The sequence below is a fragment of the Dendrobates tinctorius genome, unplaced genomic scaffold (assembly GCF_039654945.1).
Source record: "Dendrobates tinctorius isolate UK_male_01 unplaced genomic scaffold, ASM3965494v1 ptg000171l, whole genome shotgun sequence".
Taxonomy (NCBI): domain Eukaryota; kingdom Metazoa; phylum Chordata; class Amphibia; order Anura; family Dendrobatidae; genus Dendrobates; species Dendrobates tinctorius.
This window is the reverse complement of record NW_027361838.1, coordinates 19,289,519-19,304,630: the sequence shown is the minus strand read 5'-3', so window position 1 is coordinate 19,304,630 and position 15,112 is coordinate 19,289,519. Positions and strand designations below refer to the sequence as shown.

Here is a 15,112-nt window from a genome sequence, read left to right as displayed (position 1 = left end):
GGATGATTTAGCGAATCCTGCTTTGAGCAGGGGGTTGGACCAGATGGCCCAGGAGGTCCCTTCCAACTCTACGATTCTATGATTCTATGATCTGTACCCTCCTGGCTATTGACCACGGACTCCTTAACCATCCCGACTCATGACTTGTACGTGAGATGTGACTCAGTGTCACAGTGATATCAGGAATCAAACAGTAATTGTTTTTTTCTTAATCACAGGATTTTAGACATAACCAGTTATGTTATGTGCCAGAAAAAAACAGTTGAAATAAAAATAGCATTAAGCTATCAGATATTAGTTAGAAAAATCTTTACTTGCATGTATAATGGTTAAATGGCTTACTACATAAATATGCATTCTATAAGGAGACTTGGTGCCAAAAAACAATGACATGATGTGAGCTCAGTCCTGCAGGAAACACAATTAGTGCCATTAATATTACTGCTGCAATAAGTATAACTGGCCCTACAAATATTCTTCTTGCATCTTATTAGTAACCATGCAACTTTGCTCTTACGAAGCATTACTGCTGAGGCCATAGACTGGCGGCAGTGGTCAGGGGGCTGATGGACATGACAACAGCACTCTCAGTACCTTCACTGAACATCAGATAGTGCTGGTGCTTTGGCGACTATTGTGCAACTTTGGTAACCAGTTTTAAGTCATTTATAAAGTTCAGCTCATTGATTCATTCTTACTGAAGTCAATATAAAATACGAGTAATGTTTTAGCTCCCGACACTCACTGAGAAAAGAAGCAAGATTGTATTATTTAAAGGGGTTGCCTGATGACAGATAATTTTTTTTCAAAAACATGTAAACCTCTTACTTCATTGTCCATCATATTCCTGGTCTGAGAAGGCAGATGGTGACCAGTTTATCCAGCAGTTTACAACAGCTTTCTGGAATTAAATGCATTGAAATGTCCTTATAGTTGCACAAAAATGTTGCGACTTTTGGCCTTTTTACACCAGTCCAGCCCAGCTCAGTCCACTTTTTGAAAGCTGGGAGTGGGCATAGATGAGAGCGCCCAACAAATTTATCAAAAAGTATTCCACAAAAGTGGCATAAATTATTATAGAAATGTACGTCAATCAGGGTTTTTCTTGTGGAGGCACACAACAACTAAAAGATGTGATAATGGCAGGCGTGGAACTGCATAAGGAGCGCGCCTCTGACTGTGGAGCCCATCTAACAGACAACATTAAAATACTGCCAGTGCCCAGTCCACCCTCACACCAATCCCCTTGGTGATGCACAAATTGGGATGACCCTGCCGGCCAATGGTTCTTAAAGGGGAAGGGTCCTACGGCCAAACCTACAGGGGTTAAAGCCAGGTGTCCGTGCCATTAACTTCCTCTTTCCCTCCCGACGGACACCTGGAAGCTATTGTGCTATTGTCCCACCCTCCCTTATAAGTGTTAATGGATGTGTATGTCCATACGAACCGGCAGATAGATGTTAAATTTGTAGATTATATTGTTAAAAAAAAAGGATATATATATGAACAACGACAAAGCAAAGTCCAGCAATAACGTGAGCAATCCAGGATGCTGTTAAAAAATTTTTTCTTTCTTTTTATTCAGAAATCCATTAAAATGCAATGGTCCAAGCAGTTCAAAACAGCAATAACGCAGGAAAGTAGTGCAGATAGGACTACGCGTTTCAGCGGTAGAACCCGCCTTCTTCACGGTCCAGATTCTGGACCGTGAAGAAGGCGGGTTCTACCGCTGAAACGCGTAGTCCTATCTGCACTACTTTCCTGCGTTATTGCTGTTTTGAACTGCTTGGACCATTGCATTTTAATGGATTTACGAATAAAAAGAGAGAAAAATTTTTTTAACAGCATCCTGGATTGCTCACGTTATTGCTGGACTTTGCTTTGTCGTTGTTCACATTTGTATGGATGGACTCCTACATCCAGATCCGGGCACAACGGAGTTAACCAGGTCAGCTGAGGTTCCAGGTGGTTCACAGGAGTGAGCTGGTCTACATTGTTGGATATGTATATATATATATATATATATATGTCTGTCTGTCAGTGTCCAGCTGCAGCAATGAGACTCATGGGTCTTTCCCACCTGGAGATCAAGTTCCTGCACGGACTAGATTAGGAGTGAATCCTTCAATAGGAGAACAAAAAGGAAATCCAGCAAGGACTCAGCAAACCAGGATTGGAGTAAAATAGTACTTTTCTTTATTTCTTCAAAAAGGTTAAAAAGAAGACCCACAAGGATCAGGAACCAGAGTGCATGGCAGAAATAAATGCAAATGTAAACCCATTTGTGTTTATTTCTGCCACGCACTCTGGTTCCTGATCCTTGTGGGTCTTCTTTTTAACCTTTTTGAAGAAATAAAGAAAAGTACTATTTTACTCCAATCCTGGTTTGCTGAGTCCTTGCTGGATTTCCTTTTTGCTCTCATATATATATATATATATATATATATATATATATAACTGACCATTTTTACCTTTACTAAGTCACAGCGGTAGAAGCGGTAGAGGGAAAAGGTTCGTAACCGCTCGTTGGGCCAACTTGCCTGTCGAACGCGGCAGGATCTTGGCGCGAGCCGCCCGTTACGAAGTAATTGCCTTTCTCTGATTATGTAATTAATAAACTGTGACCGACCTGTTCAACCCACCTAGGATTGTCTGTGTTTCATTAGAGGATTGGAGGGAGGGGGGAAGGCACTGGTTACGACACACAGGTCTCCACAGTCATTCATTAAGAGACATTTGCCAACTCATGAATATGCTATATCTCATGCCAGCGCACTTGTCATCACTTGTCACTTGTCTTGATAAATCGATCAAGTAGACTTTCGGCACACGCTAAAAAACTACCAAACTCTTTTTCTTCCCGTCATCTTTCCTCACCTGTCCAAAGTCTCTAATGTATTGCTCATAGCTAAGTGTGTGCATTTATTAAGATTGGCCTACATCAGGATCCAAAGTTCTAGCACATTAATTTCCATATGAAGTTACATTGTCTGATATCTTCAGGGATCAACCAATAGGAAAACGTAGTGTACTGGATTAGGTATTTTTTAAGTAAGAATTCCATCCTCTTTCAGACATAACTCATAAGCAGAAAGGGCAGGTCACTGTCATGTGGGACTGTGATGGCACATCACAGTTTACAAAATAACTACAGTTTCTGGGACCATGTGACTGCTGTTTAATTTGGGCAATCCATGCAACTGTGAAAGATTACATTTACTAGAAAGTGCTTTTAAATCCAATTGCTATAGCAATAGTCATTACTTATTCTGTTCTAGATAAATCCTTTAACTCCATGATTATGCAGGTGATGGGAAACTCTTTAAAATGGCATTTATCTAAAAATTTTGAAATCTAAGTAGCTGCAAAGTTCTGAGGTGACTAATTTAATCCACTAAGCACCATATCTGTTGCAGAAACTATGGTTTATAAGATAACACATAGGCTTCCTGTAGGCGCCACTAGAAAGAGCTAAAGAGATTAAGGCATACCATTTTATCATTCTTATTATTGTGTAACCAGTATGTAGTAAGCTCTCAAAGCGATCCTGTCAGCAGGATGTTGTTAAGTAAACTGCAGACACTGTCAGGTTGCCATTGTTATACTGATTAAAATGAAACCTGGGATGAAGAAATCCGTCCTGTGGTTCTTGTGTAATCAGTGTTAAAAGTTTTCAGTTAGCAATGCGCTCATGCATACCAAGTCTTATTTTGCTGCTCTAGGCCAGAGAAACCATGCAGGTCTTTCCTTGGTTTCTCTGGCTAAGAGTAGGAAGATAAGACTCTGTCTACAGTCCCACCCCGAAGCACGGGCATCTCATTAACTGAAAACGTCTATCACTGATTACAAAAGAACCACAAGATGGATTTCTTCACCCCAGGTATCATTTTAATCAGTATAACAGCAGTAACCTGACAATTCCTGTGGATTAGTTAGCAAAATCCTGGTTACAGGTTCGATTTACACTGCTTCTTGAGTTTGCAGTTAACCAGTATGACAAGATTAAAGGGGTATTCTGCATTTCAGAAGCTATTCCCAAGCCAAGTCACCAATCTGTGATCACTAAAGAGACCAGCAATTGGACCTGTCATGGGGCAGTAATGGGAAGACAGGAGATGTGGAACCAGGGCCCCTGAACTGTCCCTCAGGCTAAGGAGGGGCCTGACTTTCCTTAACTTGGGGGTACACTAAATGGTAGTGAGGCCCAAGTCCCCGACCTGTCCCTATCTCCTGTTTAGCCCTGAGCTAAACCCCAACCCCCTCCCCAGGAGGTGAGACAGGGAATAACAAACTGCACCAAAACCCAAGGAAAAGGTAATACAGACACCTCGGGGTTAAATGAATGAAAGACAAGACTTAGCTTGCTCTGCTGCAATGCTCCAGGACAGCAGAGTCAACCACTTGAAAACAGCATACAACTGAAGCACCACAGAACTCTGTCAGCTCCTGAACTCCAGCTTGATTGGTCTCCAAAAAGGAACGATATCACCAACAGTTAGCTAGTGCACCTGGTGAGCTTATATAGGAAGGTGGGGTGGTTTCCACCTGCATAATTAATAACAATGCAGTAACACCAGCAACCACTGGGGGGAGGAAAACCCACCAGCAGACTAGCTAAAGTTGTAGTAACACCAGCGGCCACCGGGGGCAAAAACTGACATTAACACCGGATGGCCTGAAAGGAAAAAAGGTTATATATGAGGATCTAGATCTGACATCGATCCAAAAATGGATCGTGACAGGACCCTATCAATTGGGAAGATAGGGGATACTTTCTGAACTTGAGAATACCCCTTTAAACTTTCAAGGCTTAGAAATATACATGCAGTTGGTACTGCTATGTTGACTTCAACAATTCATGTTCTAACAGACATCCTTTTTATATATTTTTTGTTCTACGGTAGGCTACTTCAAGATTTTACTTCAAAATATAATTTAATGTTGTTTTTCTCATTTTCAGTTTGCATATCTTTTTTTATAGGCATGAAATAAACAGAATACATTTATGAGAGATACTTCAGCCAGAAAGGGTTTGATTTCCTGTCTAGATTCTTGATTATACAGAAATGTAAGATTTAATAGACAAAGATTTAGCATTACAGAAGCAGGAAATGTAATTTTATGATATAGACTTTAATCTAGATCCCATGAAACAAGGAGACACAATGTGCGCCTATTCTGAATTACAAAGTAAACTTGTAATAATAGATAATATTACCTGATTAAATAGTGTGTGATAAAAAGGAAAATAAAATATATGAGTTTCTCAGACTGTGCCGGTTTTGAAGGTGCAAAAGAAGACTGACTTAATACAGGCACTTAATGGAAAAGAGTCTTCTGGGAGTTTGTTGGATCATATCTGACTGCAGCATGGTAATACATTTCTGACAGCATAGAAATGATTCTGCTTACACACCATATAGGATTGTGTATTAAAGCAGTCTAATCATTGAAATCCAATACAAGGCAGACCTTAATAACATAACAGCGCTGAACGGCACATAAATATAAAACATAATGTGACCGCATCTTATGTGATGTGAACCACACCATAGAGGTACAGTATGGCTTCTGAAGTTAATCCATAAACATAGGAATTTATTCATCAGTCCTTTCTGCGGGTATGAAGCGATGCCGCATAATGATTATATTGCATGAGCACATTACCCAATGAGCTCAACACACGTGTACCCACAATATATACATTACAATGGAGCTTTTGTATGAACAATGACAATTTTTATATTGATTAAAAGTCAAGTGTATAAAGAAAGAACCTTGAACTTCAATCAACAATTATACCTAGGCACCTCGAGCTATTTTCTAGACGTTTCCTAACCCTAACCTATATCCCCTCTATACTCCTCTGGGGTCTTCACCTTGATTAAACTTCCCCCTCTTCAAGTATATATATACTGGATGTATAAATCGTTGTTACTCTGGAAACAAAGAGTCACATAGTCCATCAGTAAAAAGTAGATACATCTTTATTAACTCTTAAACACAGATTAAGCAATAGTATGTAATACATATATATAGACAAGATAATTAGTAAAAAAGACTCAAGTATGAAGGTATAATGTCAACAGATTACTATAAGGGCAGGGAGAATGAGCCACCTGGGAACACTAGTACATAGATCAAATTTGGAATACATTATAAACCCAAATAAGTCTCACCAGTGCATGAAGGAAGAAAAGCAGTCAGCATATCTAATCAGTATACCTTAATCACTCCTGCAGAGTACCATTGTGAACACTTAGTCAAAATGACAGTCTAACTAATTATATACCCAGATAAGCCACTCTTACCCATATTTTCCCCGTGCGTCACAAGACGCGTGGGCTTCCTCTGGCTGCTGCATAGAATATGGTGATAAATTCTATTAGTCTCTGGGAACCTCATATGCAACTTGGGAATCACAAAGCACTTGTTTCATGCACATGCAGCAAAAAAAGCAACACGCCCCTCTGAGGAAGCTCACGGGAAACGTGCTGCCAAGCCTTGTGTCACACAGTAATGTGTGTATATGTACTACATACTATTGCTTTGTCTGTGAGTAAGAGTTAATAAAGATTTTTCTACTTTTTACTGATGGACTATATGACTCCCTGCTTCCAGTACTATATTCTATGTTTGGAGTGTTCAGTCGACTCATGATTGTTGGCCTTTTAGGCAACTAGTCCTTTTTACATACATATTATAGTTTCTGTTCTGATGATATTGTTTAAAATGTATAAGACGTTATAGCGTTTTAGATGGAACTAATTAAAATTTAGATATTTTGCAATTCTATTAAGCAATGTACAAAAAATGTTTCACAGGCTAAGATATATAATGGAAACCTGAGCCATTGGTGTCAGATGGACCGGTGGTGACTCAAAGAGGACATTTCACCAAATCTTTCAGGTTGAACTGGACACAGGATGTAATAGTGTTTGCAGTGGTGAATAAAATGTTTTTTGATTTTTTTTTCTCTTTATTACACCTCTCTTTTGCAGAGATGTTAGCAATCAAAGTATGCGGCCCCTATGCTATGACAGGAGGAGAGCTGTATCATTGCATTTCATACACTGAAAAACCTGCTCTGAGCTACGGTGGGGTGGATGTTCTTTCCTTTGAGTGTTGCTGCCTGCATTTGATTGGATAGTAGCATACAGGGAGAAAATACACTCACGAGTGAAAACTGTCTGATAACACCAACTTGATTTAGTGGCCAAATACTTCGATAACTAAAATCTCTGCAACTCAGAAGGAAAATAACATTTTCATGAGCTCTACAGCCACTATCTACATAATGTGTTTAATTCGATATGAAAAATTTGGTGACAGGTCCTCTTTAAACTGGATTCACCTGGGTTGCATAAGAGTTTTTGTTGATTACACAAAAAGAGAAGTATTTTATCCTGTGCTATTCTAGCCATATAAAGTTGCAGAAACCCCAAATGAAGAAAAGTCTGAATGCTGGTCAAATCTTAACTTAAAGGAAGTCTGTCAGACCAAAAATGCAAATTCAGACACTTAAATAATTATATAAGGGATTTAGCCCCATAAGTAGACCAGCAATACATACCCCCTTAGTGACAGAGCCAATTTTTTAGAATCTGATCAGTGTCACTTTATGTGGTAAGAACTCTGGAACGCTTCAACAAATTCCAGTGATTTTGAGACTGTTTTTTCATGACACATTATACTTTTTGATAATGGTGATTTTAGGTCGATATGTTTTGTGTTTATTTATAAAAAATATGAGAAATTTGAGAAAAATGTTAAAAAATTGGCAATTTTCAAACTTTGAATGATTATCCCTTTAATTCAGATAGTCACACAACACAAAAACATTAATAAATAACATTTCCCACATGCCTGTTTTACATCAGCACCATTTGTAATATGTCCTTTCATTTTGTTAGTATTTTATGAGGTTTAAAAATGTAGCAGTAATTTTTCATTTTTTCAAGGAAATTTACAAAGTTTATTTTTTTGAGACCTATCCATGTTTGAAGTGCCTTTGGGGGTCATATATATTGGGAAAACCCCAAAAGTTATACCATTTTAAAGACAGCACCCCCTGACGTATTGAAAACTGCAGTCAGGTAGTTTATTAACCCTTCAGGAATTAATGCAAAGTGGCATGACAGAAATGAAAATGTGTATTTTTACAACCTAAATGCAGCTAACTTCTGAACAGGTTACAACAGCCATCAGACTCTAAGGCTGCTAATTGGTCGTGAATTGCCATGGTCAACATCAGGACCACACAGTCATGATCTGAGGGCCCACACTCTGTTAACCATTTATATGATGTAGTCACTATTGACAGCAGCATCTAGGGGGTTAAACAGATTTGGACGGTGAAAACACTGATCGTGGCTGATGTAGCAAGTTGTCAGCTATAGTGGACAGCTGACAGCTGCTGGATTGCCACCTGTATGGGGAGGCCATTTTCTTATATCTCAGGGCAGTTAAAAGACGTATTGGCGGTCATTAAGGTGTTAATATTGTAGTTGAAGATAAACTTATATTTCAGATGCAAATATGAGCGCATTAACGCACCCGTGGTGTGGCCAAGAGCTCAGTTATACCCAATGATTTGCAGACCCACCATTGTCCCTTATTTTCATTGGCAATGCTCGCTTGCCAAAGCTAAACTCAAATCCCTGTTCCGCCGTGTGCGCCGTGACACTGGATGAGCCCAGTGGCGCATACACGGTGTGGGTGTTGGTGTGGGGGTGGGTGCAGACCCGCTCTGACACTTGAGTCCTGCCAGTGTCTGTGGCAGCTGCCCGCTACACTTACAGTTCCAGTCCAACTAATGACCGTTACCATGAAATAATAGTAATCTTTTAAAAAGAATCCATTCAGCACGCTTGTTTTACTTCAGTGTCCTTTGCAACCAAAGTCCAATATGGTGATAAATTCTACGAGTCTCTGGGAACCTCATATACAACTTAGGAATCACAAAGCGCTTGTTTCATGCAGATGCAGCAAAAAACCCTACATTTATGGAGTCTGTAGAGTCAAGCTTTTTAACACACCTTACTCTAAAATAAAAGTGTCTATTCTCTGTCCTAAGCGGCTACGCAAGAAGTGGCCATAAAGCAGGGGTTTTCATTAAAAAAGACAACCTGCTGCTTTATTGTGACACTGTGACCCTAGGGTACCATTAACCTGGGCAAAGTCTTTACATAGGTAAATATTGAAAGTTACTAAGTGTAAAACCATCCAGATGAAAAATCTGCTATAACCCGGGATTTTGCTGATAACAGCAAGCAATTACATTGCTGGAGCGAATAAGCCACCCACACACCAGAGCTGCTGCTTTGTTCTCCATCTTCAAAGAATCAGCCACTTGCATCTGGATCAAATGATTTAAACAATACTCATCAAAGTGCCTTCCTTTCTACTATTATTTAATTTAATTAGTATTAATGCAGACACGGATTTAGACAGTGTACACTGCGTGGAAAGTAATCCCTAGGAACATATTCAAGAAATTAATCAATTACATTTTTTTTTTAAGAAGATCTTTTTTATTTTCCTTCTTTTACCTGATCGGCGCGCCTCTGCTCTGCGCCGGCTTTAGCAGAACTGTCAGTGTGCTCTCCGTCTGATTAACAGGTGTTTCCAAATCATAGGCTGGCATAGAGGGTGCTGGGAAACAAAAATGGAGATTGGGTGAAAAATGACTTTCCTGGTATCGGCTGAGGCGACATTCTGGTGGGGGCGGTTCATCGGGCCTCTTCACTAATATTTTTATCGGAGAACCTCAAGAGCTTGTTTTTCTTTGTAAAGTATGCCCTAGAGCATCAAGGATACCTGCCTATGTAATGGGTTAGTTTTAGTTAGGTTATTTACCTCGTTAAGTGTTATATTGTTTGAAAAGAGTAAAACTGTATAATTAATGCTCTGTAATTCTACATACAGACTTGTACCTCAAAATTTGAACATATCTTGCTTCTGTATTGCTGTAATCTCTCTTTATTAATAAAATAAAGAATTAAAAAAAAAAAAATGACTTTCCTGTACCTATTTATATTGTTCCCTGTGCAAATCAAAGGACATAGGTAACTAGTCATAATGCCATCAAACATGTAATCAGTATTATATATTACATAGAACGATCAAATAAAATCTCATTTAATATCTTTTAATGAATACTTGTGTCCAAAAAATTGACCTAAAATCAGTATTTTATGATTTTTGGATTACACAGTCGCTACTGCAGTATAATCAATAGTAGCAGCTAATAAAAAAAATAAAAGTACAATTATAAGGGTTCTTAGGGAAGTCACAATGAAAATTGAATATGATGGCACTGACCTAAGACCATTCACAGTTGGGAAGCGTACAGTAATGAAGCAGGCATAGCTGTAGCCTATTTGGCAATGATGCAAATCATAGAAATTGTTGGCTTTTTACACTTTGGAGTGGTCACAACACAACTGCAAAAATGGACCTCAAAAACTGCATTAGATAATGGTAGAGATTTACTAGGGCCTGTGTGACAAATTTTTCACTTGCAATGTGCTCAAAAAACTGGTGCAAATGATGTGTGCTCTATTATAGACACTTTTTCAGTCTTGCTAGATACTTTATCAAAGTGTCTGAAAGAGAAAGTGGCTTAATGTCAGCATGCGCCACTTTTTTGGCACAAGTGCTTTGTTTAAAAAAGTTGCACACAAAGAAGAAGGACGTAAATGGGATCTGAAATGTGTTGGTAGCTTTGGCTGTACACACACTAGTGTATTCTTTTAATGGATATGAAATTGATATTTTAATTTTAATGACCTTTGTGACTTTTAAAAAGTGTCTGAAAAACAGAGTGAGTTTTAATTAGCTTGCATCAGGTTTCTTTTGGCACAATAAACTTTGAGGATTTCACATCCCAAACTATTTATATGCAATTAGCTCTTTCAAAGACAAGTCCACCAATACCTTTACATGGTCAGTCTGTTCCTTCATTTCTGGGAAATCAGCATTTGAATTGATATGCAAATGAGCTGTAGATGTGAAGCCTCTGTCACTCCAGCTCTTTCCCACCCACCTGTGCCCAGCTTCACCTCTTCCTGCTTGACTGAGGTTCCTTTGTCTGAAGACACACAGCATAAAGGCTGTCAGACAAGCAGGAAGAGGCGGTGTTGAGTGGAGAATAGAGCTGGAGTGACTGAGGCTTTAGATCTACCATAGCTTTTTGCACATCAATTAAAATGCTCAAAGCAAGTCACCCAAGAATTTGTGTAAGGAAGTGAAACGACTAACATCAAACAAGATCCACCAAATCGCCTCAGTTTTGAAATATTTGTAGCCTATCTCTAGATATAGGTAGCTTCAGTATGTTGCTAGAAATTGGCCAAGTTTTATATAACGACGTGCATTCATTCAAAAAGGTAAGTTCATAGGCACATCCCAAGTCTATGTTACACATCTGTATATTAGCCCAGCATGAAATAAAGCTAATAATAAAGCTTTACTATAAATATATCTTGCTATTGGCGCAGCTGGTATTACCCGGAAACGCTCGGGTGCCACACTAAACATTAAGCCTTGGCTTTGTAGATATTTGTCATGTATTCTCTTCTGAAGTCTTATCTGCCAGCTGCAAACCTTCTATATCACATTATTGTCAAAGTGACTATCACCAGTCAGGATTTTCTTTAGAAGTCAGATAATAATGTACGAGTAGAGATAGCAGAATTATAAAACAGACCATTCCCATCATTCAATGTAATACCTGAGATCTTGGTTGTAAACTGACTAGTAATAGGGGGGCCGAAGCCCTTGGCCGTGCTGGCTCTTATTGTGAAAGAGTATGTTGTGCCCGGATACAGTCCAAAGAACAGGTAGTGTGTTTCATTTCCTTGCTTTATAATCCGGCCACTTTGATTGGATAAATCTATTTCTGGGTCAAAGGAGCTGACTGCCTTGTAGGAGATCTGTAGAAAGAAGCAAGTAGAATTAATGGAAAGTCAATGGAAAGTCTTGTGTTGGCAGTGTGAGATTACATCTTTATCCGGTAAGCCCTTCTGATGCATGCACCGTCAGACATTTTATGATAAAAGATCATATTCCTCCAGACTCTTCTAAAGCTGAATCCAATGAAGGAACTCAGCCAAAACTGTTATGAGCTATTACTTTTATAGATACAAGGACTTAGAGCCAGATGGATTACTAATGTGAAAGATGGCTCCTGACTTAACCTAATACCTACAAGTTGTTTGCTTTTCCACTTCACACGTATAGACTATAGTCTGCTCCTGTCTATTAATAATTACGTTGCCTTAAAGGATTAGGTTTTCATCATGACTGATACCATTTCTCTGATATTTTTTGTACATAAGGAAATGTAAAATCAGAGGTGATACAAGCTTCATAGACAGCCTTGGAGATACAGGGCACCAGGATAGGTGCAGTGAACAACAGTAGATATGGGTCAATCATATAACATAACTGTAGAAGAAGAGATGGACGGCACTCTGCACATCCAAAACTCATACACTGATCTATTGTGGCTAAGAAAAAACTCACAAATCTGAACACAAGGTTCTGAGTTATATGAAACCCACGGCCACATCATGGTAAATCTCCAACTGGGACCATACAGGTGCGGCGTTGTGCGTCAACCACTGCAGGGGAGGTATCATACAGTGTGATCAGAAACTCAACTAAGAACCTCACATTCAGTTTTGTTCATTTTTAGATGCAAATGATGAATTTATGATGAATGCGTGGTCCATGTCTTGTTTTTCTAACATTGTAGCATTTTGCATTCTGTCTCCTCTCTTGTCAATACTCATCCTATTTGGCTCAGATTTTTTTAAATTAGTAGGAGACTGCAATAGGTTCCCACCGATGTTTCTCACAGCTTTTAGTCTTAGAAAATGTGGAAAGGAGAATTTTTTGTTCCTTTCACCTAGTAGTGGTGTTGTGCAGTAGCCATTGATGCTATGAAAACTGAGCCTGTGGGGTGGTATGGCCTGGAGCCATGGGGGCTTTGTCTGGCAGCATGGGTGGTGCATGATAAAGCATCGCTTACCCTGTTGATGCGGTATCACTTCGGTGCTGGTGATGCAAAACAGCACATCTTTAAAACCTTACTGACATACATGTACGGCGCAAGTTTGTAGCGGGTGTATGGAGCAGGCTTACGGGATGAGCCAAACTCATATCCGGCAGAAAATGGTTGTGATACACAACCACTCCTGCCTCTAGCAGTCTGTTAACCTGTTAAAATGCCCCTGTCAAACTCTGACAACAGCCTAAGCAGCGTGTCAGCATGGGGGTGCCTCATGAAATGTGACTTCATCACAGGGCACTGATGGATTGCTATGACAACAAGGGGTCTGTTGAAGACCTCCCTGCCTGTCACCACAGAGCTCAATAAGCTGTTGTCTCACCCTGAAACAAATAAGGCCTCACCTAGCTTTATCGACTGAAAAATGAAAACATTATGGGCCTCAGAAAATGGCAACACAATCACAAAATGTTTTTTTTTTTATTTCTGATTTTTTTTTCCACTAAAATAATAAAAAAGAATGGACAAATTTGTTATTGCCATAATCATACTGATGAGGAGAATCATATTGCCAAGTAATTTTTACCACACAATGTACACTGTAAAAACATTTCCCAAATAAACAATATTTGAATCGCATTTTGTTTGCAATTTCAACGTACTTTGAATTTTGTTCTTGTTTTCCAGTAAACTACGTGGTAAAATGAATGGTGTCATTCAAAATTATAACTTGTCCCACAAAAAAGCCCTCATTTGTCTATGTGGACGGAAAAATAAAGATGTTATGGCTCTTGGAAGAAAAATACAAAAAAAACAAAAATGGAAAGTGGCTATGTTGGGAAGGGGTTAAGGTTAAGGACCCATTAAGAGTATTGCCATGATGTGGCTGTGGCTACATACAGGTGCTTCTCACAAAATTAGAATATCATCAAAAAGTTAATTTATTTCAGTTCTTCAATACAAAAAGTGAAACTCATATATTATATAAAGTCATTACAACAGAGTGATCTATTTCAAGTGTTTATTTCTGTTAATGTTGATGATTATGGATTACAGCCAATGAAAACCCAAAAGTCATTATCTCAGTAAATTTGAATACTTTATAACACCAACTTTAAAAATTATTTTAAAATCCGAAATGTTGGCCTACTGAAATGTATGTTCAGTAAATGCGCTTAGTACTTGGTCAGGGCTCTTTTGGCATCAATTACTGCATCAAAGCGGCGTGGCATGGAGGCGATCAGTCTGTGGCACTGCTGAGGTGATATGGAAGCCCAGGTTTCTTTGATAGCAGCCTTCAGCTTGTCTGCAATGTTGGGTCTGGTGTCTCTCATCTTCCTCTTGACAATACATCATTGATTCTCTTTGGGGATAAGGTCAGGCAAGATGCTGGCCAATCAAACACATTGATACTGTTGTTTTTAAACCAGGTATTTGTTCAAGTCTACTCCTTGTGAATCCTCCCTCAAATTTTTGAATGGTCTTTTCGTAACAATCCTTTCAAGGCTGCGGTTATCTCTGTTGCTTGTGCACCTTTTTCTACCACACTTTTTCCTTCCACTCAACTTTCCATTAATATGCTTGGATACAGCACTCTGTGAACAGCCAGCTTCTTTAGCAATGACCTTTTGTGGTTTACCCTCCTTGTAGAGTGTGTCAATGACTGCCTTCTGGACATCTGTCAAGTCAGCAGTCTTCCCCATGATTGTGGAGCCTACTGAAACAGACTAAGGGACTTTTTTAAACACTTAGGAATCCTTTAGAGATTTTTTTTGTTAATTATTCTAATTTACTGAGATAATGACTTTTGGGTTTCATTGGCTGTAAGCCATAATCATCAACATTAACAGAAATTAGTATATATACATATATTTCATATATTATTTATATAAAATGAAACTAGTAAACTCTACAACAGGCAAGATTTTTATAGGGGCTAAATTTCCTTTGTGAATATATACAGCGGGTGAAATAAATATTGGACATGTCGGTAAATATGCCGTATATACTCAAGTATAAGCTGAGATTCTCAGCCCATTTTTTAAGGCTGAAAGTCCCCCTCTCGGCTTATACTCGAGTCATATACCGGGGGTCGGC

The 15,112-nt window shown here is 38.9% G+C and overlaps 1 protein-coding gene across 5 annotated transcripts in view; it reads right to left on the bottom strand.

Annotated features, from left to right (window-relative positions):
• PTPRM (protein tyrosine phosphatase receptor type M) overlaps positions 1 to 15,112 on the bottom strand; it is a 929,698-nt gene that overhangs the window by 439,155 nt on the left and 475,431 nt on the right. For all 5 annotated transcript variants that reach the window (XM_073550942.1, XM_073550938.1, XM_073550940.1 and 2 more), the window contains exons 10-11: positions 11,735 to 11,936; positions 9,552 to 9,654 (exon numbers count right to left, since the gene is read on the bottom strand). In XM_073550942.1, coding sequence (XP_073407043.1) covers positions 9,552 to 9,654; positions 11,735 to 11,936 — 305 coding nt within the window. The remainder of the gene's footprint in view (positions 1 to 9,551; positions 9,655 to 11,734; positions 11,937 to 15,112) is intronic.